The sequence below is a fragment of the Phascolarctos cinereus genome, unplaced genomic scaffold (genome assembly GCF_003287225.1).
Source record: "Phascolarctos cinereus isolate Bilbo 61053 unplaced genomic scaffold, phaCin_HiC Scaffold_5;HRSCAF=322, whole genome shotgun sequence".
Classification (NCBI taxonomy): domain Eukaryota; kingdom Metazoa; phylum Chordata; class Mammalia; order Diprotodontia; family Phascolarctidae; genus Phascolarctos; species Phascolarctos cinereus.
Window position 1 is genome coordinate 402,940,966 of NW_027555958.1, and position 26,854 is coordinate 402,967,819.

Sequence of the window (26,854 nt, forward strand, 5' to 3'; positions counted from 1 at the left end):
TGCAGTGGATAGAGCACTAGGCCTGGAGTCAGGAAGACTTGAGTTCAAATCTGGCCTCAGACACTTACTAGCCGTGTGACTCTGGGCAAGTCATTGCACCCTATTTGCCTCAGTTTCCTCTTCTGTAAAATAAGCTTGAGAAGGAAATGGAAAACCACTTCAGCATCTTTGCCATGAGAACCCCAAACAGGGCATGAAGAATTGGAAACAAGTGAACAACAACAACTTACATACTTTTCATATACCCCCATCCAATCTATAAGTCAGTCTGGCTCCTGGAGTATTAACTCCTTTCCCCAAATGTTAAGTAAGCCATAAGTGAAAAATAGATTCTGGTCACTAAGGCTCCAGGGTAGAAAATAATGAAATATAGTTTAAAACAGGTCCACCACACTAATACAGTCATTTCTTTAAATCTGTAATCCTCATTGCCATCAGATGCCTCACAGTAAAGAGTCGATTAGTCAGCATGGAAAGTGTGGGTCACATGCAGTATAACCAAAAGCTAGCCCTTGCCATTTGTACGCTCCACATTCCTTAGTGAAAATTCCTGAGGCTGGGATACAGATGGTTCAGCTACTGTCTGTGAGGGACAAGGGAGTCTTGTATGTACATAGAACTTAGCTCCTTAACTAGAATCATAGTATCATATAGCTAGAGCCCAAAGGGACCTCAGCGGTCATCCAATCTAACCAGAGTTCATCTTGATCGACCCCCTTATTTTAAAGATGAGAAAACTAAGCTCCAGGGGTTAAGTGATTTGCCCAAGGTCCCATATAGAGGAAGCATTAGCAATGGGACAGATCCTGAACTCCTAGAGCTGAGGTTTTTAAACTTAACATTTTTAAAATAACTTTTGTTATTTTTAAATATTTTGATAATATGATTGATTTCCCTTGTATCTAATGTCTGTAATCCTACGTATTTTATTTTGTGAATTCAGAGAAAAGACTAGCACAGGGGGTTCATGACACAAAAAAGATTAAGGACCCCTGACTTAGAGCAGAGGTGTCAAACACCTGCAGGCCAACTGGGCATGAACCAGATTAAAACGTCATTCGGAAATATTTAACACAATGAACAAAAATACTGCCAAGCAGAGAAAGTTAACATTTGGTTTTCTAAATCAATATGTATGGGCCAGTAGGGAATCCTTATACTTGATTTACTGACCTTGAGGGCTCTCAAAGGCTGTACCAGTTCCAACCAGACCCTCCCAGGCTGAAAAGGCTTTCAATACAGAAATAGTGATAGACTATTTCTACTGTCTTGGCACAATCAAAAAGATTCTTTTAATTTTAATTCTTTTTGGCCATGGCAGCTCAAGAAGATGGTAAACTAAGGTGTGGAAGGTTTGCGATAATTGCTTTGAAGTAATAAAAAGATACTTGTAAAATGCAAGTATTCTACTTCATATTATGAAATAATACTCACAGATAAGTAATTTTTAACCCAAATTATCAGTTAAGAATTATGAATCTCCATGAGTTCAACCATTAGATTTCATTAGTTTTATAAAACACATCATTTATCATCAATCTCTTAACTGACAGGTAATAAACACAAAGTTACACTATCAAAGTAATGGAAAGTTTGTCAGATGGTAGACTTTTTCCACACCTTATAACTAAAGCCCAGCTTGTAAAACTCAGGCTTTTGTAATAGACTTTCAAAAAGAATTCTTACAAATTTTCATAGTTCTGCTATTTTAAATTTAGAATTTAATAAGCATAATTTACTGATTGAGATAATTATGAGTTTCTGAAGGAAAAAAAAGCTTTCAAAAATAAGGAAATTCTTTTCTTTCCTCATACTTTCCTATAGCACTCCCCCTTCCCTGATAACATAACTTGACACTAATTTTTCCTTTCCTGACTGCCCACAGCCCATCAGCACAGAATACATGCAAGTACTGTGGTTAGCATCAATCTAATATTTTATTATAAAACATGTTGTAAAGACCCTCTTTTTGTTCCTTTTCTAGTTATTTCATGGATCTATATCTCACCTCCACTATAATTTCCTTGAGGTTTGGAAGTCTGTATCTTCTGTAGGCATACAGAAGAGGTGGTTCAGTCATCCTTAGACTGTTTTGCGTTTGTATCTACCAATGCAATATTAAAGCTAGAAAAGACTTGGGGATCGCAAGATCTCGGAGTGAGAAATACCTTACGATCTCATGTACATCAAACCACAGCCACACAGGAGCTCCTCTTCTGTGTCCCTAACAAGTGCTCATCCAATTTATGTTTAAAGAGTTACACTGTTGATTGCTTGAACCAACCCATTCTCCTGTTTGGCAGCTCCAATTGCTGGGGGATTATTTCTTTTTTTTTCTTCTCCTTCTCCTTCTTCTCCTCCTCTTCTCCTTCTCCTTCTTCTACTTTTGTTAAATAGGCAATTGGGGTTAAGTAACTTGCCCAGGGTCACACAGCAAGTAAGTGTCAAGTGTTTGCTCTGAGGCTACATTTGAACTCAGGTCCTCCCGACTTGGGGCCTGTGCTCTATCCACTGCACCACTTAGCTGCCCCTGGGGGATTTATTCTTAATCCAAGCCCACATCTGCTCAATTCTCTTTTACTCAATGAATTCTAGGTCTGCCTTAGAGCATCATGTTGGAAAAAACTCAATCTCTCTTCCATATGACTAAGGGTCCATGCTTTTTTGAATGTGAGTACTCTCTTCACCAGTACAGACTGTTTCCCCTCTATGATTTGGTAGGAAGTTTTTAAGAATTGCTGTGGTTGAGCAATTCATCATCCTGTGGCCAACCTGGTAATGAAGCCTCTCCAATCTTAGCTAGGTAGGTCACTGGATGTCAGACATACCATCTGTCACTGGTCCCATACTTCATGTCTTTGCAGCTTGGTAGGGTCATCATTCATTCATTTAGTTTCCAAAAATAGAGGGTGCACATCAAACTATGCAGGCTTCCTCTCCCACCTTACCTAGTATAACCACTTATATGGAGTAGTTTCTTCCTCCTACAGTTTCTACCATTTCCATCTCATCAACCATTTCCTCCACTGTAGTTAAAATCAGGCTCAGAATTGCCATTTCCTCTACTTTTCCATGATTTCTTCAGTTTTAAATGAAATCTCCATCTGAATTTCTCTAAAATTCTGAATACTAGACAAAATCACCCAGTACAATCTTTTTAATATTTTTGTTGAGGAAATGAAAACCTAGAGAGGGAATTGATTTGCCCTAAGTCATACAGCTGATAAGTAAACTTAGGTCTTGACGTAAGTCCAGTTGCTCTTTTCCTTTCTTTATATGATGGTGCGGCATTTAAGAAGGAAAAGCAATTACATTGTATCTGTTTAGCTTCTTCCTGAAACAAAGGCCAATCTTTTTAATATCAATATTCTTCCAGGCAATGCTATGGCTGCCTGTGAAGCATGGAATCATAGTCTCCGAAGAATTCAAATTACAGGTCACCCAAAGGGCAATGGAAAGATGTATGGTCAGCTTGATTAAGCTGTAATATCTTAATAATGAAGAACTGCACAAGAGAAGCAGCATAAAATACATTATTAGAGAAACGTATTAATGAAAAAAGGACATGGGCCAGATATGTAGTGGGAGTTGAAGGTAACTGACTTACAACCCATGTTCTCCATGTTCTCCACTGGTACCCAAGCAATGTTGAGATCTAGAGGAAGATCTTTAATGTGCTGAGGGGACTGGCTGTGAACCTCCCAGAAATGATGGGAGGACATGAACAAGAATCACTCAGGGTAAAGTAGGAATGGGATACAATCTGTATCCTTGAAGAGAACATTCAAGTTGATAAGATCATAAGATCTTCTCAAAGTATTTGTTTAGAAAGTCATGGATCTCCTCTTTAACCACTCACATTACTTTCATCAATTCTTGCCTCTTCTATTCCAAAATTTCCTTTCAATTGGTCTCCCTTCTTGTTCCCGGTAGAGCAATCTATCCTCCAAATAGCTGCCAAATTAATCTTCCTAAAATACAGATCTGACCATGTTACTCCTCAGCTCAAAAGTCTTCAATGGCTCCTGTCTGTAGAATAAGAATTAAAAATTAAAGGCCTCTAATCTTCATCTTCCTCTATTTCTTCCATTCTCCCAGTTGAACTAGCTTTCTAGCTATATTCCATATGTGACATCTATCTTTTGTATAAGCAATCCCCCCATTTGGAGTGTACTTCTTCCTCACCTTCATCTTCTATAATCCCTAACATCCTTTAAAACCAGAAACTGGGTGCCACTTCCAAGATGAGGACTTTCCTGATTCCATACAGTTATTATCCCTCTTTCCCTCTTGAAATTATGTATATATTTTGTGTTTACTTCTTCATGGACATGTTGTTGTACCCTGCCAACAGGAAGCAAACTTCTTGAGGACAAAAAGACTTTTTCTTATAACAATGGAAAGAGCAGTGGATTTGCAATGGAAAGATCTGGAATCACATTCTGCCTTGGAAACGTAACAACTTTGTGACCCCAAGGCTTAGCCTCTCTGGCCTTTTGTTCATGCATAAAAGAGGGGTTGGACTACTGAATTTTTGTCCTTGGGGAAGGGAACAAGCATTTATTAAGTGCCTGCTATGTCTTAGGCACCATGCTAAATGCTGATCTCATCTGATTCTCCCAACCACTCCTTGAAGTGGGTGATATTATTATCCTCACAGTTGAGGAAACTGAGGCAAAGAGGTTAATAAATAATTTGCTCACAGTCAAACAGCTAATTAGTATCTGAGGACTGACTCCAGGCACAGTGCTATAGCCACCATGCCACCTAGCTGCCTCTTTGTAATGCAAGTGCATAACACCAGCCTTGCACATAGTAGGTGTTTAATAATTGTTTGCTGAATTAAAATGAATAATTAAAGCCACGATATTAATGTGGAGTGGCAGAGCATTTAACTGGGAAATCTTACAACTGAAGAGCTATCAGATAAAAATCAGAGATTCTGAGTGATTAGACCTATTATTTACCCTCTTTTTCACAAGTCTGGTCACACAATTTGTCCCAAGAATTTTGAAAGGCAGCATTTTTCAAACTGTATTCCCTGAAACTCACAGTCTCCTGAAGCAGTCCATAGAATTCTATGAAATTAAAAATTAAAATGGCAGACTCAGCAAACCAGTCTACTTTACTGTCTGTCAGCACACACAACATGTGTGTTCTTCCTATGTGAAAAGCCACTATAGATTGTTTGGTACTGATTATAACAAAAAATCAACCTAGCTTTTTAATGGTCAAGAATAACAATATCCTTAATGATTTAAGACACATTATCAGCTGACTGACCATAGGTATCAGAAGAATGCAGATGATGTGAATCAATATCTGTTTATAGTCCTGTGTTTTTTAAAAATGAGAAATAGTAGTGTTTTAAAACCTATTATGAATAAGAGGAAGTTTGAAGAAACTAAAAAGCAAAAGGGTAGATAACCAAAATTCTGATATGGAAACAAATATCCACAAACTTCACTCATATTAAATCCCAAATACATAAGGCACACAATGATAATGCTAACCACTTTTAATTTGTGTCTATTGTACATGTAACCATATATTTTTAAAATTCCATGTTCCTAAAAATTATGAAAGCATTTATAAATAAAACAGCAAATATAAAAGAAAGACTAGAACATGTTACGGCAAAAATGTGACTAAAACACTTTCCAACGTAGTGGTTTATGAAAATAAATGGGAAACAAGAACCATTGGGAAACATTTATAAGGTGAACTATTGCCACGATTTTGTTTCCATTTATAAAATACCTACTTATATCATCAGTCAATCAGACTATGCTAGCAAACAATCAAATCCTTGGGCTGTCTGCAACATTGTTAGTTCAAACTATTCTGAAAATATAAGGTGTTTTCATCTTGTTTAAGTTAGCCTCATCTCATTTGGTTCCAATAAAATAGAGCTTTGAAAAGATCATTGGAAGAGATTTTAATATACATTCTAAACCAAAGTTTTAGTTTAAAATGAAGGGTTCTAAAAGAAAATAACAAAACAGAATGGCGTGTAAACATAAGGACTAATTTTGTTTCCCAAGAAAAGATGAGAAAATTTCCTGGGGTGGGACACCATTGCATAATCACAGGATTTGAGAACGACAGGTGAGGCCTCAGATACCATCTAGTCCAGCTCATACATGAAAGGATTCCCCATTGCACATAACATACCAAACAAGAAGTCATCCAGTGTCCCACTATGAGTATGGAACATTGCATGCACTATTAGACTGAGTTAATGTGTTGGTTAGTTCTTCACAACTGCTTTCCCTCCTTTCCCTTTTATAAAGAATATACTGTTGCAAGGATTGCTCACTGCGGGTGGAAGAAGAAATGGAAATAAATGTGATGGGAAAACCTATTTCACAGAGTTGTGTATGTATAGATGTGAAAAAATGTATGTTCTAGGCCTCCTGGACTGATGCAGGTCCTTGTCTCCTGCTACAATCCCTGTTTTGGCTAAGTAATTGGCTATATTTTAAATAAGAACAATCAACGGCCAAATAATTGGGATTTGCCTGCCCACCTGTACAAGTAACATCAGGCAGCTTTTTGGTTCCAGCTGCCCTGAGGTTATTTCCAAACATCAGGAGATGTTATAGCATTGCCCCCTTTCCCCAGGTTTTTTCTTCCATCTGGCATCATTTCACACCCTAAACAGGCAACAGAAAAAAAAACCCACTGAAGTTACTGTTTTTAAAGTGTCTGATCCATAGCTCAGTACTCAACAACCTGCCTGTAGTTGAGTTTAAACTACAATTTTCATACACTATTTATGAGTGATGTTTGGTTTTTTTAAAAATAAAAGTATTACACCTACAAGTCAGAAAAGGTAACACATGGCTCTGGCTTCTAACAAGTACTTATAATAATAGAAGAAAAAAGAAGAAAATGCTACCATACTAATGTATGCCCTGGGAAATAAACTTCAGTACTAAACATCAACTAAAGGCAGATTTATTGCTCTTCTCCTTAGTCAAGAGATTTAAAGTCATTAGAGATAAATATGGCATAATCCTATTACATTCATCTTTCCTGTATCATCTGCTGAGACTGGTCTGCTAACTTAATTAACACACAGGAACACATAAACACCAGACAACAAGTAGCTGGTAGAGGTCAAGCTGGAAAGAGACTAATCCCCAGGAACAGAATTACTTTAAACAACAAAATTAACAGAACTGTTGAGTTGATAAGCTTTTAGGGAAAGAGTTACATGCTTTCATGTAACTGGCTGGGCTTTTTTCCACAGCTTAATTAGAATCTGAGGCTGTCAGACACTTGAGAAATCTGGCACGCATAGATCTGGACATCAAGAGGGTCCCTCAATGCTGAAATTCACAGACACTCCAGTTCTATGAGAAAACTATAGTAAACACTATTTTATAGCACCCAGGAAGTTCCTAACAAAACAAACCAAATGCAACCCTTAGTAGCTGCTGACTCTTAACTGCCATTGTGAAAGTCTCCCAAGAGGAAGATTTACATGAACTGATGCAAAATACTGAAAGCAGAATGGGGGGGGGGGGTGGAGAGGAGGGTGGAGAGGGAGAGAAATTGACAAAAATAATTTTAACAATGTAAATGGAAAGAATCATATCTACCACATTCTACCATCATCACCACCACACCTAGCTGAAACTGAATTATGTGCAATTATAATGACTAAATGCGGCCTTGAAAAATGAAGGAGAAAATGCACAGCCCTCCTATATACTGTACAAATTGGTTGATATGGTTACTTTTGCTGAACTGCTTCTCTCTACCACCCTCCATCCCACCCCCACCTTTATAAAATCCTTATTATAAGGGATGGTCCTTTTTTGGGGGAGGGGACAAGAATACACCCCCCCCCCATCCCTACACAGAGTCCTCCAGAGTGAGGCCAAATCACAAGGTTACAGTACGTGAGCAGTTAAATTCCACTCAATGTAACCAGCATTGATTAAGCACATACTTTGTGACAGATACTGCGCTCAGGCACTGGCAGATACACACAGAAACCCTTCCTTCAAGAAGCTGCATTCTACTGAGAAATAACAACAGACAGATAAGTATAAGATGGAGACAAAGTAATTAAGAACGACGACATACTAACAAAGGGAGGAGGAAGCAAGGCTCATGTTGGCTTAAGCACCAGTAAGCAAGAGTCCAAAAGAGAGCTGAGTGTATCCTTGAGGATTCCGCCTGACTGGTGCCTGCAACAGCAGCTGGGTTGTTTCCGTCACATCAGCTACCCCGGCTCAGGACATAGGAAGAGGCTACTCTTGCATCGAAGGACTGATTACCTGATGCTCCTCCACAGGCTACGGTAGAGAACAGTCCCCTTAGTAAAGGAAACCTCCCCACCTCCGCCTCCTCTCTTCTTGCTGTCATTTCTTACAGGATTATCTGAATCTTTTCTTCTACTGCAAACACAGACGCTGGACTTACCTAGGCTCTTAAATCTCGATGGGTATTCCATTGATACCAGGGTCTGGGAACCGTCAACTGGCAAAATCTAACAGTCATTTATTTTCACTGCCAAGTTGGTCCTTTTCTTTGCAATGAGGTAAAAATCTGAGGAGGGCGCAACAGAAAGAGGTGCCTGAGAAAAGCTTGCAGACTGTAAAGTTGGGAAGATTTTAGGCTCAAAGATTTAGAGTTGGAAGAGTCCTTTAAGGGCCATCTAATCAACCCTGTCCTTGGACACTGTGCCTGGCACATAGTAGCCATTTAATAAATGCTTACTAACTATTGACTTTGAGAACCTGAGGTTAAATGACACACCCATGGTCACAGAGATTACTCTAAGTCACTGACATGGGATCTGAACCCAGATTCTGACCTCAAGTCCAGGATTCTTTCCACTATACCATATATTCTACCAGAACATCCACTATAGTGAACTCAAGAAATTTTTTTTTCTGGACAAAAGATCCTTCAGTGTTCATTTTAATTATCCCTTATTTTCCACTTAGCTGAAGACCTAGCATCAAAGAAACAGAACAGTACAAAACACGGAATCCTGACAATTAGTGGAAAGAGAAGACATAAACACCATCCCAATGCTAGGGAATATAGGAATTAGTTCACACCAAGGAGGTAGTATGGTATAGTAAGTAGAAAGAACGCTGGACTTAAGAGTCAAAAAGGCCAGAAACTGCTGTTATCAGGTACTTGTTGCCTGTCCTTAGTCAAGTCATTCAACTTCTTTTTTTCTTCAAGTCATTCAACTTCTACAGGCATCAATTTGCTAATAGAGAAATGGATATAAGACCACATACCTAACTCAGAAGATAGTTGTGAGGTGCAGATGAGAGAATATATCTTGTTAAGAGGTTTGTGTCCATAAAGCACAATGAAAATGTGACTACTATAATAACACTTGGGATTATTCCTGACATCCCAAATATAGGGCACATTCTCTCTTCCACTGGTAGAAAAGATATGGCTGGATAGACATTCCCCTAACCCACTGGAATTCTAAATAAAGCAGCTTTCAATAATTGAGCATGCTTTTGTTCAAACTGTAATTCCAGCAATCACAAGAGTTAGGGGAGTACAGAAAGGAACAGGGAGGCAGGTCTGGGTGGGCAGTCAATGTACATTGGTAATAAATGACTTGGCCTCTTCAAAATACAACACACAAGTATGAACTATTTTCTCTACCCCATTTCCTACACAAATGCCAAAAACTAATAGAGAATCCTCCTGAGGACAAAAGCTGTCATTTTATCCTTGTATCCCTGGCATTAGCAAAGCACCTGGAACTTAATAGTAGGCATTTAAATAAATGCTTGAGGAATGATACTGAATTGAGGAAGACATTCCAGATGCCTAGCAAAAGTAGTCAAACTCTGGAATCACAAAATTTGAGAGTTGAAAAGGACTTCAGGGAGCATCTAGTCCAATGCAAACAACACAGGAATTCCCACTGTAACATACAGATACGTGGTCATCCAGTCTCTGCTGGAAGACCTCCAAGAACAGAGCACCCACCACCTCTTGACTCAAATCATTCTATTTTTGGATCAAACTTTTAGGAAATTTTCCTGAAATCTCTATTCTCACAGCAATGGAAACACTGAAGGCTATAAAATTAAAAAAATTAACAGAAAAAAAACCCAACTTTGCAACTTGCACCCAACACTCCTAGTTCTCTCCTCTAGAGCCAGACAGAACAATACTCACTCTTTCATTCTTCCTCATTCATGACAGTGCTTGAAGGACTTGAAGAAAGCCCCCATGTTCCCCTGAGTCTCCTTTTCTTTGGCCAATTTCCTAGGCCTGGGACATACTCTCTTCCTTACTGCAGCTTCATAGAGCTCCACTCTTTCTTTAAGATACAGCTCAAGCAACACTTTCCACATAAAGGCATTCCTGTTCCCCTCCACTACTAATGCCTTCCCTCTGAAGGCATTTGCTTTGGCAAGAAGAAGGGCCACCTCTTCTTGTGAAACAGGGGTTAAGGAGAAATGAAAACTATAAACATGGTGGCAATTCAGTACCCAAATGTTCACAAAACCTCCTCTTCTTCCCTTACTGTTGTCTCATTTTCCTAACTATATTTCAAATTCCTTAGAGTCAAAGAGAGGAAAGGGAGATTATTTCCTGTTGGAGGAAATCAGAGAAAGTTTCAAGGAGGAAACACACTTGAACTGAGCTTTGAAGAATTGGTAGGTACTAGGCAGGTGAGGTGGGAAAGGAAGAGGGAAAACAGTGAAGCAAAAGAATGGAAGATGGTATGGGGGTATGTTTGGGAAAAGAGAAAGAAGTACAGTTTTGTTGGAGTGCTAGATTATTATTGTTGTTCAGTTGTTTCAGTTGTGTCTGACTTCATGACCCCATTTGGGATTTTCTAGGCAAAGATATTGGAGTGGTTTGCCATTTCCTTCTCCAGCTCATTTTACAGATGAGGAAACTGAGGCAGCAAACAGGGTGAAGTGACTTACCCAGGATTACACAGCCAGTAAGTGTTTGTGACCACATTTAAACTCAGGTCCTCTTGACTCCAGGGTTGGTTCCCTATCTATTGTGCCACCCAGTTGCCCCAGAGTATTACGTACATGAAAGGAAGGAGCCAGAGAAAAAAGTCAATAGCCAAGTACATGGGGAATAAATCACTGAACATCTTGAATCCTAGGCAAGAGTTTCAGATTTTATTCAGGAAGCAATGGGAAGCCAGTGATGAATTTTAAGCAAATGGGTAACATTATTAGAGTTGTGTTTTATGAAAATTGATTTGGCAGCAGTATTTGTGAAGAATTAGAAGGGTGAATAATTTTAAACCTATCTTCAAATATCCAGCCCCTGTGGTTTTGTTCCTTCCACTTGAAATGGCCATCACCCTTAAATCCATCAAACCCCAAGACCAGGTGCAAATGCCATCTTTTTCAAGTTGCTTTCCCTATTCCTTCAACCAGATAGAATCTCTTCTTCCTTCAAACATCATTTTGTACCTCTCATATTCATTTCTACAAATATCTTCTATCACCTACCTCAACATATACACTCTGAGGGCAGAGACTTTGGCCTTATTGTTGTATCCCTTAGTCTATAGTTAGCATGTTGTTGTTCAGTCGTTTCAGTCACATCTGACTTTGTGACCCCATCTGGGGTCTTCTTGGCAAAGATAATGAAGTGGTTTGCCATTTCCTTCTCCAGCTCATTTTACAGATAAGGAACTAAGGCAAATGGGGTTAAAGTGACTTGTCCAGGCTCACACAGCTAGTAAGTATCTGAGGCCAGATTTGAACTCACAAAGATGAATCTTCCTGACCTCAGGCCCAGCACTGTCCACCGCACCACCCAGCTGCCCCATTGATTGTAACATAGTTACAGGCAGTTGGCACTGAGTAAAAAAATCTGACAAAAAAAAGCAAGAATATGGGTAGGACAAAATGGAGAAAGGGCAGAAAAAGAGAACAGAGAAAGAAGAGAGAAAAGATAAAGGAAAGATGATAAGTAGGAGAGTGAAGGTAGGAATGAAGGAGGAGAGTCAGGAGAGCAAGGAAAGGGGTGAAGGGAAGAAAGTAGGTCAAGAAAAAGAAAGACTGGGGGGGTGGAAAGCATCACATTTGTCCATTTGGAAGCGAACAGCAATCTGTAAGGGTACTTTCTATTGGGTGTATCTCTTATAACGTCTAGATAATTTCTATACACATTGTTAGACACTTAAGAAAAGCTGCTTGAATGAATATCACCTGATGTGCCCCTAAGCTATCCTTAGAACTGCCCTGGATTCATGCCTCTAAAATCCAGCCTTGGCAGCATACTCAGAAGTCTCCTTAATGACCTCAATTGATCTGCTGGCCATTTTTCATGTCTGCATTAACTATTGATGAAGGGAAAATTCCAAGTTGGGAAGTGAAGCTTTCAGAAGTAGGTCTGATTCCCGTTAGCAGGACCCCAGGATCCCTGACACCATCTCATAGGTCTGTGTCCTTTTATGCTGACTGGACACCCTCCTGCTCACCCTTGGACACTCCTGCTCACTCTCACCTTGGTATTGCCTTTTGAGTGCAATGTCAAGAAATATATGTGTGTGTATGTGTGTGTGTGTATACATACACATATGTATGTATGTATATACACACATATATAGAAATACATATTATACACACACATATATGTAAGTATGTATATATCCATTTTTATGCACACACACACACACACACACACACACACACACACACACACACCCCAACACTAAAAATAAACTCCATGGAAATAAAGTCAACATTTCCCTAAACTTCCAAAAGTCAAAATGCCAATTTGCTTTTTTTTTAAACTTTCTACTACTGCCCAAGGAGAAACCATCTTCAGAAATCTGTTCCGTCCTATTTATGTATATATACATATATATACACACACATAAATCATACACATTTGGAGCTATCAGGCAACTTAACATCACTGAGACTAAACTGCTTTGTATCAATGGAAATTACTACATAAAAAACCAGTTACTTTATTAATTCCTACTGTTTCTCCCTCCTCCCACCCCCCCATATGGCTTTAGAAGGAATAAAATGAAATGAACATTTTTGAGGGGAGTGGCACTATAATGGTCAAGCATGACTGCGTGCGAAAACATTCACTCACATAAACAGACACACACTTTAGGGCCATTGCCCAATGTGTCACATTTCATGGAATCTGTCAAGTCTTTGGCAATACATGAAAAGAAAACCAAGCTGTTTGAAAAGTTAACAAGGTCGCTTCACTCAACCAAAACTCTTGGGACAGTTTAGGAAAAGTACAGTGCAAATGGATTAAGTGTGGTATCAGTTCTAGAACACAGGGGTAAGTCACAGAGTAATGTCAAATAGCTCTAAGTGATCCCAGCACACCACTGGTCCAACTAGCTATTCCTTATTCAAAAGTGGGCAGTAACCCTCTTGTCCTTATAAATTATCTGGGGGGATGTTAATGCCACTCTCCTCCCTAGGTCATAATCAAACAAAGGAAGATGATGGAACGTGCATAATACTTTAAGGTTTACAACGTTGCATTTTAATCCTCAAAATAACCCTCAGAGTAACTGCTGAGTCTCAGTTCCAACTGGATTATCAAGTTTTAGTGTTGTCTTAACTGGTTGTGGCTCTCCTCCAACCTTTTATTTCTGCTTTTTTTTAATCCCTCTTCCATAATCACATAGGTGATTTTTTTTTTAATTAATAGGAATGTGAATTTTGAGGAAGAGTTACTGGGATTCTTTAAAATAAGCTCCCTGATTAGCACAATAATGTAACTGGAAGATTAGTGAATAAAGTTTATAATTAAGGTTGGGTCAGATATTTAAAGATAATTTATGACGTGGAGTATCTGTTGTCACATAAATGGTCATTACCCACATCGCTGCTCACACGTCAGAGAATTAGTCTTTCTCCTTACTGCACGTCAGTGATGTCAAACTCAAACAGAAAGAAGTGCCACCTAATAGCACAAAATAAAATGTGAACAAAGTTTAGGCAACAGTTGTGATTCAAATAAAACAATAATCACAACTTTTGAGGAACCTTGTAGAATTGCTCTCCCAAAAAAATAAAATTTCAATTCCTCTTCAACTACTTCTTCTAAGGATTCTTCTTTTAACCTGGTCAAAGATGAACTCAAGAAATAGTTTTATTAATTGAATTAATAAACAACATCTTCCTTCTCTTAATCTAATCATTACTTCCTGGGTCTAATAGGCTTCTCTCTTTAGAAACTGATTAGACCTTCGAAAGAGTGATATGAAAAGATGTCAGTATAGGATAGGTGGTTTCTCAATTGATAATTAAAGAAAGGTGATAAGTCTTGTTATTTTGTAATATGCAGCCTAAAGAGGTAAAAGGTTAATGTTAAATATGCTTCCACAGTAGTAAAATCATGATTACTTAGAATGAAAGAGGAATGGGTAAAATAAATTTCCCAGATAACTGAAAGTTAAGCAGAAATCCCTTTTTGCTATAACTCTCACATTTAAAAAAAAACTGTCTAAACTACATTTCAAATCTTAATATGTACAATCCAGGGGGCTTTGCCTTACAGTAGAAAAAGTGCTGAATTTGGAATGAAAGGTCTAGGTTCAAATCCCAGCTTGAATAATTACATGTGATTTTAGGCAAATCCTTTAACTTTTCTGGGCCTCAATTTTCTCATACGTAAAAAGAGGGGGGTTAGACTAAAGATCTATGAATATAACTTATTCTTTCTGATCTCCCCAGTTCCTCAGCTTAAATTTATCTTATATGTACTGCGTATATATTTATTTACATGCATGTTTTCTTCCCCAAAGAATGCAAACTCCTTGAGGGTGGGAACTGTTCCATTCGTTTTTGTTCACACAGCAGATAACTAAAAGATGGTTGTTAATTGATAGTATTATTGTTGTTGGGGTGATTCAAGTTAATTAAAAGTTCCATTAACTATGTTCTAGTTCATTAGTTTTACTTCATTACTCTTAGGATGACACTAAATTCTTACTTATGGTGGCCAATGGAAAGGGTTTTACTCCCAGCAACAGATATCCTCTTCCAATTCAGGCATATATGGAGGCTCCTCCCTTCGTGATTTCACAGGCCCCTCAGTTCTCCTAACACAGCATGGCAGACCCCACTCCTTACAAAACAAGTGCCCCAGCCACTACACTGGAACAAAAGCTTGGTGGTTCTAAAAATAGTGAAGCTATTTCAGGATGACTGAGTGTTTGCCACTCCAGTCAAATGAGACGGCTCATTAACAGAAACATCTGATCTCAAGCAGAGCCCTCATCAAAAGAAAGATGCAGAGGAGAGCTTTTGTAAGGTAACAATTTTAATACAAATGTCAGCTGGTAACACCATTAGTTAAACAGTGCAATAAAAATGGGTTGCTGTCAAACAGAATGCCATCTTCAACACCCTCCCATGCTGCTTCATGAGAGCCTTGATAACTCAGGTAATGACTTGGAAACCCTGCATGATCCGGAAGTGCCTCTAAATTATAGTAAAAAGATTGATGTGTATTGAGTTATTTTAGTGTTAAGCATGTTTTATTACATTTTTAGTTTTCAATTGAGCCTGGGTCTCTCTATCTCACCCAGCCTGGAAGTACAGTAGCCATTCACAGGCCCAGTCCTGATGCTGACTGGCACAGAAAACGTTACCTGCTTCCTTTTTCTGACCTGGTTTATTTCAGGAAGCCTGATGGTTCTGCTCTCCTAAGAGTTTCACAATATTTGTGCTGAACTAAAGTGAACCCTGATTGGCTTTAGACCTACTACAGCTCAGAACCTCCAAACTTAAGAGATCTACCGGCCTCGACCCCAGAGCAAGGACTAAGCATTCACCACCATACCTGACTAGACTTATTTTTAGAAGGAACCAATCCATGCTTACCATGTGTATTTCTAAAAGCAGGAGTTAGGTCTAACACCAGACCCACTCCTGACTATTTGGGTGATCTAAGCCTTATTTTCTCCACCTGCAAAATTGGCATAAAATATCTATTCTATCCAAAATTGTAAGATCTGAGTCCAAAGGAACCTACCTCCTTTAGCAGTCACTTAGACCATCCAGTAGTAGTAGGACAACATGACCACTGCACTTTAACCTTTGCTTAAAGACTTCCAGTAATGGGGGAATCTATTCTCTCCTGAAGTAATCCATTCCATTTGGGACAGCTCTGATGGTTAGGAAGCCTTTTCTTGCTACAAGCCTAACTCTGCTTTTCTGCAACTTCAAAGTCTTTCACCCAGTTCTACCCTATGTAGCCAAGTAGAACATTTCCAATCCTTGTTCCTCAAAGGACTATTGTGTGAAATTAATGAGGAGACTCTATATGTGAAGGTATGCTTTATAAACCATGAAAATCACTCTTGTCTACTCTCATCCACTGATTCAGAGTATAGATGATAACTCTCTACTATCTCTAAAATACTTGCATGACTGTTATATCTCAGTCCACAACCACACCTGGAAAAATTTTATTATACATTGATTAAGGAATTTACACAAGCTCAATGACCCAAATATTCTCTGGCCACAGACAGATCCACTGATTCCACACACCCCGCCTTACTGTAACGCTTCCCCAAAGCCACATCATACATTTGATATTATTAATAACTACCAGACTTGTCATCCCACTACCTCTAGAACTACTACGAAGAAACAAACATTAGAATATCTATCTTTGCCCCAAGAGATTTAAAAGCAACATTCTGAAGACTCACCAGCAAACACATCTCCATTCTGGTAGTTTTTCCCCTTCTGGGTTTCCTCTTCATTCTGAACAGTGGCAACATGCTTAGCAGAGGCACAGCCCATAGTCTCATTCGGTCAGCTCCAGCCTCGCTGAACTACAAATCATCTCTACAGACACAGGCACATACTTTTGTTTTTTTGAAAAAAAGAAAAAAAAATCCACCTTGTAGCTCAGTTGGCCAAGAGGCTTCTACCTGCAAAAAGAGAAAGGTAGATTAGAAGATATGCAGCCATCAAAGCCCAAAGCTCAATATTTGTCAATGACTTAAATTCATGTACGGCATGGATTTTGTATGTGTATATATATACATATATACATATATATATATAATATATATTATATATATATGTATACACACACACATATGTATGTATAGCAGCTGAGTAAAACGTAACAGACTTGTATGATACAGGAAGCAGGGGGGGAAAACCCCAGTTTAACAATGGCTTCATATGGGAAGAATATTGACTTAGGCTCTTGCTCCAGTTCAGGTACTTATGAAGAATGAGACCTTGGATAAGTTACTTAATTTATCTAAGGCTTAGTTTCTTCAACTCTGCGCAAAATGGGGATATCTGCACTATCTATATTAAGGCTACAGTGAAGCTTTAATGAAATAATGTATTAGAAGATGCTTTGCGAATTCAGTAAAAGAACTCTATACCAATGTACAATGTTATTAATTCCAAATTTCTTAACTTTCCTTACCACTTTCATCAATCTGAGTACTCCCTCCATTGCAGCAAATCATATGTGATAAAAGTCTTAGAATAAACAGCCTTTATGAGTTGCTGTGCTCAGATAAAATCATTTTACGGACAAGGAAACTGAGGCCTAGAAAAGTTAAGCAACTTTAATCAACTCACAGTTAGTAGCAGAGCTGAGGTTTGAATCTAGTTTTCCTGAAATGTTTCCTCTTAGTTCTTGACTCTTCTTTTTTCCAATATGTTTTGTTCTATGCAGAGAAGATCAATTTTCAAATATTACTTTCATCATGTCATTCCCTTGCTCTCTTGTGTCTGGTCTTCAAAGCCCTCCAAAGAGATGCCACATTTCTTATTCACAACCTTATTTTCTACTACTCCTTAATAGATGTCTTTTACCATATATATAGTAAGGCCGCCCTGTTGCCTTGCCCCACCAACAGACCATGTTAATTACTATCTTTCTCCTATTTCCTAAAGCTATGTGGATGTTACAATGTTTTGTGGCAGTTTATCAAAAAAGTTGTCTTTTAAGGATGAAGACAAGACATTCTGTCTCCCGACACCTATCATTCACTCCTGAGAAAAGCATCCCTAGAAATGGGCCTGAAGTATTAAGAGAAACATTCTGTCTCTTTATGCAAAATGTAAGGAGATCTCATTGGCCACTAGGATTGACACAGATAACTCTTAGAAGAGAATGAATTCTAACACTGAAGTTGTAGAGCTCCTGAAGGGCCATGGAGGGGTAAATGGTGAATATGAGTAGCCTGTAACAGACCACAGAACATTATAATCAAGGAACTATGAAGAAGAATTGTTGTATGTTGAACAGTGATCAAAGCAAAGACCAATGAAAGAAGATGGGTTGGTTGCACAAGGCAAGAGCAGAAGATAAAACAATGGAAGCCTGAATTTTCCACTGATATCCTTAAGATGTAAGAACCCACTGAAGAAGGCCCCTAAAATGAAATTTGGGGATATAAATTTTTGGTAAGAGTCTCATTGGAAGGACAGGAATGGATGGGTTTCCACCTGATTAAGTGGAAGAAATACCCACATCAATGAGCTCATAGATCCACTTGAGTATTTGAGAGTTTTGACAACATACTTCATTAAAATGTAAAATCATTTAAGGATAAGACTTTATATTGTCGGTTTTGTTATAGTTATATTTGTTATGTTGTTGGTTGACTTGAATTTAGTGATGCTTAATAAATGTTTTTAAAATTAAATTGAATAATCAGGAACTTTGTTACCAAAGAAAGGGAGAAATAATAGAGGATATAGTCTAAGACCTAGAATTGGGTATATTCTCTTTTCCACTGATATTAAAAGACTGTTCTAAACACATATTTGCATAGTTCCTAACTAGACTGCAATTCTAGTAATTACGTTTATTTCTTGTTTTTTGTGTAATGGGCTCCCAACCTCTCTACCTTCAAACTAGTCCTTCTACTTTTCTCCTATAGCAAATAATATGAAGGTTAATATAGTCAAGATCTTGGTGATACCGCCACTGCTCGGGGATAATCAGGCCTACGAGACTCAGGATTTTTTTTTTTTTGCTGGTGCTCAATTCTTTAAAGTCAGTCCATAGAAAATAATGTTAAGCACCTACTATGTGCCAGACACATAGTGTGCCAAGTGCTGGGGATACAGAAAGAGGCAGAAGATAGTCCCTGCCCTGAAGGAGTTCACAGTCCAAAGGAGGAGACACAAATATGTACAAACAAGCTAAGCACAGGACAAATAGGAAAAAATTAACAGTGGGAGGGCCATTAGAATTAAGAAGGACTGGGAAAAGCTTCTTGTATAAGACTGGATTTATTTGGAACTCGAAGGAAACCAGGGAAGACAATAGGCAGAGATAAGGAGAGAAAGCATTCCAGGCTTGGAGGACATATCTAAAAGTTAGAAAAAAAAAAGACTGGGTAATAATCCCAATAACACATTTATCTGGTAATTACAGCTGCACATTACTGTTCCCAGGAGCAGATTAAAAGTAGAAGCCTAGAGGTGGAGAATATTTTCCTCAAAATAATTCTATGATGTAGGTAATGAAAAGATTATTATGCCTATTTCATAAAGAAAGAAACTTCATACTCACAGAGTTAAGTGAAGTGACTTGCTCAGGGCCACATAACTATTACATGCAGGGAACATAGATTTGATCCAATTCTTGTGACTGAAAGCCCAAAATTCCTTCCATTACACCAGACTGTCTCAACTTCATCTGAACACTTTGGTCCATCTACTATTTCTAAAGCTTTTCAAAATAAAACTGCAGAGAGATAACTGATCTACTTGATGTTCTAGAAGCAGAATTTTTAATTCTATGGCATTTCTATTTGATGAATCATTCATAGTTTTACACTTTTTAATTCAGAAGGTGATGTAATTTAACGGTACTTAATGGATTATGTCTCCTAATCAGAGGCACATATGATCCACGTGACAGATCAGTCTCTTTCCCGTCTCATGTCTTTTCCACAGGAACAGCTCCTGGGTGATGCGGAAAGGGAGCCTCTGAAGATGTTCTTAAAGAATCTGTCCCAGGGCAAAGTGATCTTAAAGATGGTCATGTAAAAGAATTTTCAAAGTGCTCTGTTAAGAGGGGAGAGGCATTAAAGGAGATGAGAGGACTGTGGGAAGGATGCTGAATTTGGTATCAGAGGCCTAAGTTTTAAATATGTGTGCTGCCACTGCTTGGCTGCATCACCTCAGACAGGGCATTTGATGTCTCTGGGCCTCAGTTTCCTCAACTGTAAAATGAGGTGTAGGACTGAGCTCCCTTCCAGCTCTGTCTACTGTTTATGTGAACAACTCTAAGCAGATTTAGAATAGATTTCTAGTACTAAGTAAAGTGGAGTTGGAAAATATATTCCAAAAATCTATATACTATTCTCATTCCTATAAAAGAGCTGCTCCAGATGATTGAAAGGAGAGGACAATGAACATTTTAAAATAGAATTTTACAGAACCATGGAGTTAGGGCTAAAAAGGTTCTTAGAAGTCACCCTGCCCAAATTCCTCATTTATAACCAAGGAAAATGAAGCCCAGGAAGTTTTTTATTTATTTTTTGAAATTAACATATAGTACTTGTTAGAGCCTTAAAAGAATGCTAGATTCATACAAGAGATTCAGGGTTTTAATAATATTTGGAAATATTATTTGATATTTGTGGAATACAAACCAACAAAATAAAAACATGTTTTTAAAAAAGAGAAAAGAAAACAAGGATAAAGACCCACAATCACAGAAGTCGTGAGAGGACTGTGAGGTCTTCTGACACTAAGCCCAATAATCTTGCCACTGTCCCCTCGTGTTAAATCAAATTATCTGAGGAATAGGAAGTTGTAGAATCTGTACCACCACCACCCCTCCCCAAAATGAACTTAGAGTTATTTTAGACAAGAGTGAGAAAAAGAAATTCTGCAAAGCTTCACAGGTCCACAGGGAGATCATCTATGGTTATTGGCTGTCACCATTCTCTCATACACCTGAGTAAGCCAAGACAGGAATCACATCACCTCACCAAGCTGAGCGCCTGAAGCCTGATCCCTACCAGCATTACAAATAAGGCAGCTATCCTGTGTATCTTACAACAGCATAAAAAATATTAGGCATACTGCTTCTTCACTTACTGCAATGGACTCATATCCCCCAACACAACCTCTGTGGCAAACAGTTATGTTCGGAACTTCTTGTCCACCGTAATAAAGATAAACTGATAAAATATTATAAGATAGAAGAACCTTTTTCTATCTGTTTCTGATGCTTTAGCAGACATTTAATTAATAGAGCGGAAGGCAGCTGTCAACTCATCACAGCATCTGACTACATTTTGGATGAAATACCAACACATGTACATATATGCATACACACACACTCACACACACACACACACATACACAAACACATTCAATCAAACAAGGCAGGGTGGTAGAAGTAGGAGGCCTTCATGCATTCTACTCATCCCTTTTAAGACACCATCAACCTCTTACCTAGTTCAAACTTGCAGAAAAGCCACCATTCCTGACAGTCACTCATTTCAAACACGCCTTATCCTAACAGCCCCTCAAGATGCCAATGTGCCAGGAAACAAACATTCTGAAAGGAACCCTTTCCATTTCCCATGTACAAGAAAGTGAATGAGGGAGGCTGACTTCACACATTGAGTAGAAAATTAGTGATGTGAGAAAAAGTCAAGTGAGAATAAGGGTAGACCTCTCTTCTTCTACTTTACCATCTTCTCAAAATAAAGAGATTTAAAAAGGGAAACTATTACTAGCTACTACTAAATTTTTATTGGAAAGCAACAGAAAACTTGGAACCTTTGCCCAGCAATCCCCTAAATTCTTTTCCCTACTTGAGTTTCGTGTAAAAACCACAAATTACTTACACACCAAACACACACACACACACACAACACACACACACACACACACACACACTATTCAAAATGTCAAAGCCCACAGCTAATTTAATGAAATATCTTTTCCCATCCCTGAGCAATACTCCATTCTGAAAAGTGTGTTTTGTGTGTGGCAATTGGGTGTGTGTGTGTGTGTGTGTGTGTGTGTGTGTTAAATAATGACTTATCACAAAACTTTGTAACAATTTAAAAAGTACCGAGGGTGGGAACTGACTATAAAATAATACACTCATAAACTGTTCCTAAGGGAAATACCTTAAAAACATTTTTGTGGAACTTACATAAAAATTTTAGTAGGATTTGTTTCTTAAGCCTCCTATATTTTTCTCAGGCTGATAAGGACAAATCACAGGCACATAAACAAGGAAAAATGATTTGATTTATTTCACAATTTTAATTATTAGGTAGGAGGATTTGATTTCATTATATTTTTCTACAAGATTTAGCACCCTCATTGATACTCCTTTAAATTCATATTCTCTCCAACGCAGAAATACATGTAGATTTCATTTTTGAAGATACATACTTGACATTTTAAAACAATAAACTATTTTAAGTGCTTCTCAAATTTTTTACCTTAATCAGAAAACAGACTAGCAATCTAGTTATTTATTTAACAAACTTTAATTGAAGGAGATAATGGTGAAATCACTGAGAAATGAAGCACCCCCAATACAACAGGCTCCTTGTAGATATCTGGGGAATATTTTTATAATGCTTTTTATATTTTAGCCACTGATATATTTCACCCAGAGATAGAGGAATACTTATAAAATATTCCCAATAAATACCTCACTGAGAGCCTACTTCTACGATAAGGTTTCCTTCCTACTGTACTATTTCCTCAGTATATCTCAAATGAATGGGAGCTATACCCAGAATTTCTAAAGACTGAAGAAATGTTTTGTTCAAAAATGTCTCTACTCCAACTCATTCTTTGTATTTCTCTATACTGCTTGTCTTTTCCCAGCCTCTATTCTAACCTACTCTCCCCAAAATGAAAGGTTTTATTCATTTACCCTCCTAAAATCCAGTTCTTTTAAGAAAGGTAAGGACCTGACTGTAAACTAGCAGAATGATCATAGCTGGCACCTTTCTCTCCCATATAAAGCTGCTACTCCAAGTATTCTAGAGGATCTGTGGTCTCATCAAATAACCTACCTCCAACAATGAAGATGGCAACTTATCTATACTGAGCCATCCCAAATGACTCATTTTTATCAATTTATCATGGGAAGTCCATTAATCATGCTGGGGTCCTTCCCTGAATTCTCTTGACATTGTTAAGAGTACCAATGGAGTATGTGGCTACCAATCAGTAATCCTTTGCTTTTGTTCAATCCCCTATCCATATCATCTCATTTTTTAATCATACTTTTTAATGATCATATCCCTTGCTTCACATCTCCTGCATAATTCCTTTTTTTTTCCTGCAAGATGTTACAGCCTGCTCATACTTCCAAAGCAATTTAAGCTTCTTCGAAAACTGTCATGTTCCATAGACTTATAGTCATATAACACCTCTGGAAGAATATTGGTATTAAAAAGAGGAGCTTTGTTTCAGGGAGAAACTTGGGGTCACTAAAACAAACTAGTTTCCTGTTATCCTCTTTCAGTTCAATTCACCACCCAGATCACTGTGCACTTGCAGTGCACGTCCACTACCTGTCTTATCTAAACACACACATATTTCTGTGTTGTATATATGTATGCATGTACATATATATGTATGTGTATATATATTATACATATATATATATACACACACATACTCACACAGTCTTAGTGCAGTTTTAAGCTATTAAAGTTTGAGAATGTTATGCTGTGTTATATGTGTGTTTCTTTCATGATTATAGTCTATGGAATAGTCATCCTTTATCCAATTAATTTTCCCTGGGTAGACAGTTTGGCCAAACTCTTTAGAGTGATTATGGATCTCACATAGGAGTCTTTGCAATGTTCCAGGGCTGGCCATTTGGCTTAAAGTGGTGCAGTGAATCTGGAAGGTGGGCCTAGAATCTGGAACACCTGAATTAAATCCAGTCTCAGACACTTCCTAGCTGTAAGACCTTAGGCAAGTCACTTAACCTCTGTTTGTCTAAGTTTCTTCAACTGTAAAAAGGAGATAATAATAGCACCTATCGCCCCAGGGTTGTGGTGAGGATCTAATGAGATAATATTGGTAAAACACTTAGCACGGTGCCTGGCACACAGCAGATGCTACATAAACGCTATTATCATTAGGTATATGCATAATACATAGCTATATAAGGTTTGTAATGTTATAACTAGTATTGACAAAAAAATTTGTGTGACTAGTGTTTCTCGCCTTTGGTCTCAATATTTCTAAGCTAGGAATGGGCACAGAGGAATTTTTTTCTTAATTAGTAGGCCCATTTTTATATAACATTGGGAAAAAAGGGAGAATGAGCAATACATAAAAGAATGAAATTAAAAAGGCATTTGACCTTTTTGACAAAAGGAAATATTTCTATTTATATGACATACTGAGCAATTCTACTTTCTCCTAATTAGTCATGGACTTTTTTATTTTGCATAGAAATGCCAAAAATATTGATAAAAATTCCTTGTGATCATCAACATGAACCCTCTGAAAAATGAACAATGATGAACCCTATGAAGAAATGATAAGTCAAAGAGAAATACAAATATTGCATGGGAACGTGAGGATAGAAGAAGCCCCCCTAAACTCAGCGGAACACAAAGAGTTAGGAAGCAGCCATGAAGAATATAGTCTCATTATTAATAGATCATGAGCAAAGCACTTCTTTCTGTTTCTGATTAAAAAGGAAAATCATGACAAGATGACATCTAACAGCTCCTTTCTTTACTGAAGGAAGTGCCAACATCTAAGTACCATAAAGTAAAAATATAAATAACTAATCAGTCTGTTTGACCATCTGCTCTACTTAGCAATAATGAGTGTTAACACAAAAGCTTCCCAAGAAAAGGGCTTAAAGTGTTTTTCAGACTTCGGGCTTCAGTATCCTTGGGCTACTGTTAACATGATTACACATTACATTGTGAGTGTTAAAAGCCATGAGGGCTGGAAGAGTGGGAGGGGGAGGAAGATGTCACATATGGCAGGAAGGTCATCTGGAAGAGCCAAGTCTATTGATAACAGAACAATGGACAATATGTTAATAAATCTTGATGAGCACAAATATTAGGTAAGGGAAAGTCTTACTTCTGAGTATTCATTCAAAAATGAATGAATAAATGCTAAAGGCTGTTTAAATTACATATCTATGGTTATTCATATAACCATAACATCATGATGATTCCTAGAGAAGACCTACCTGCATGTTTGTTCAAAAGTTTGTGCTTAATTATCAGTTTAATTTAAAAGAAAAATTGCATTTTTCAGTTTAATCATGTAATTCTCACTCAGTGGTAAACCAATTATACTGTTGCAAGACAGTCTATAAAAGATCAAGGAGCCTTATGCTGTGCAAAAAAAGGATTCACAACAAACTGTAACCATTTCAGCCACAGGGGGTTAATTTCTTTTTTATTATGAGGGGAGGTAAATAAATTTATCTTTATCTCATCTACTTCCCTTTCTCTCTTTTCTTTTAGAAGAAAAGTTTTTAAAGTACTTTCTTCCTTGAATAGAGCTAGTCAAAGAAGGGGTACTTTTCTTGAAGCCCAACCTCCCTCTTTGCAGGAAAGTTTTGATTTGGTATACTAAAACTACATTTCTTCCACTGTCATCTTGTATACACAAGTTTACATCTAGCTATTTCTGTGGTAAGAAGACAAGTAAACACCCTTATAAAAGCTATTCCTCCAAACTAGTTTGAATGGATATGAAGGAATCACACCATTTTTGCTTTGCTCCCTTTTGGCCAATCCTGACATACTCCTGAGACTCTCATCATTTCCTTTTAAAATTTCCACTTCTACAACTCTGTATAGACTGGAACTCCTCCCTTCCTTCCTTCCTTTAAAGGTCTAGGACATTTCTAGTTTGTATGTGAGTTTGTATGGGTGGGGGAAAGGACAGAGAACAAATAACATATATTAAAAACACCACACTGCCAACCAAAAACCCTCAAAATGGTATGTACTCTTCAAGGCATGTAATATTTCTGGTACATGCGTGGTGTATGAGGGGAAAGCAGGTGAGGTTTGCCATTTTCATAGGTCAGTAATGTCCATTCTCACCGGATCATCAGTCTAGTGTATCCACTGACTGACCATAGCAATGCAAGTCCAGGAAGGTCTGCATCAATGCCATAAGGGGTGACAAAAGCTCAGGAAGAAAGAGTGTAGGCATCATTCATCAACATCTCCCCCTTGGAATACGAGCTTTCTGGGTCCCTGCCAACTCCTTAGATGGAAACTTCTGTGTCACAGTTAAGTCTCAGTTCCTTTGGACTTCTGTGTTCTCGAGAAACTCTGTTCCCTAATTCATTATTATCATTATCATTATTATAATATTTAATAATAATAATAACAACAATAAACTCTGGCTTATTCTTCTGTTAGAGCACAGCTTGGATCTGTCTCCTTTTTGCACATGAAGAGTCCCCTCAGGCCTACTGATTGTCCTAATCTCCTACAAACCTCTTGAGAGAATCTAACCAAGAGTCTTTAAATGCATTTGTGGCCATCCAGAAGGCTGTCCTAATGTTTCCAAAGGTGTCGATACATCAAAGAACATTGGTAAGCAGAAGTCATGATAGCAAGGATTTTATGGCTGGTAAGAAAAACCACTTAAGGTGGCACTTGCTTTATCACCGATTAACTAATTTGGCAGAAAGCCACATTACACTGCTAAGGAAGTGGGCATTTCTTATAAATTCGTAGAATGTTAGAGGAAATCGATCTTAGAGACTCTGGTTCAACCTTTATTTTACAGATGAGGAAACTGGGGCCCAGAGAGTTTAGGTACCCTGTCCAAGGCACCAGAGATTAAGTGGTTTGTCTGAGGAAGGATTCAAATCTATGTCCTTTAACACCACATCCAGC

General features: G+C 38.0%; 1 protein-coding gene across 4 annotated transcripts in view; it reads right to left on the reverse strand.

Annotated features, from left to right (window-relative positions):
- CUNH1orf21 (chromosome unknown C1orf21 homolog) overlaps positions 1–26,854 on the reverse strand; it is a 265,651-nt gene that overhangs the window by 144,275 nt on the left and 94,522 nt on the right. For 3 of the 4 annotated variants that reach the window (XM_020984395.2, XM_020984393.2, XM_078156454.1), the window contains one exon: positions 16,685–16,909. In XM_020984395.2, coding sequence (XP_020840054.1) covers positions 16,685–16,778 — 94 coding nt within the window. In that variant the 5' untranslated portion in view covers positions 16,779–16,909. Of the gene's footprint in view, positions 1–16,684; positions 16,910–17,582; positions 17,672–26,854 lie in introns of all 4 variants that reach the window. The other variant, XM_020984394.2, reaches the window with a different exon arrangement.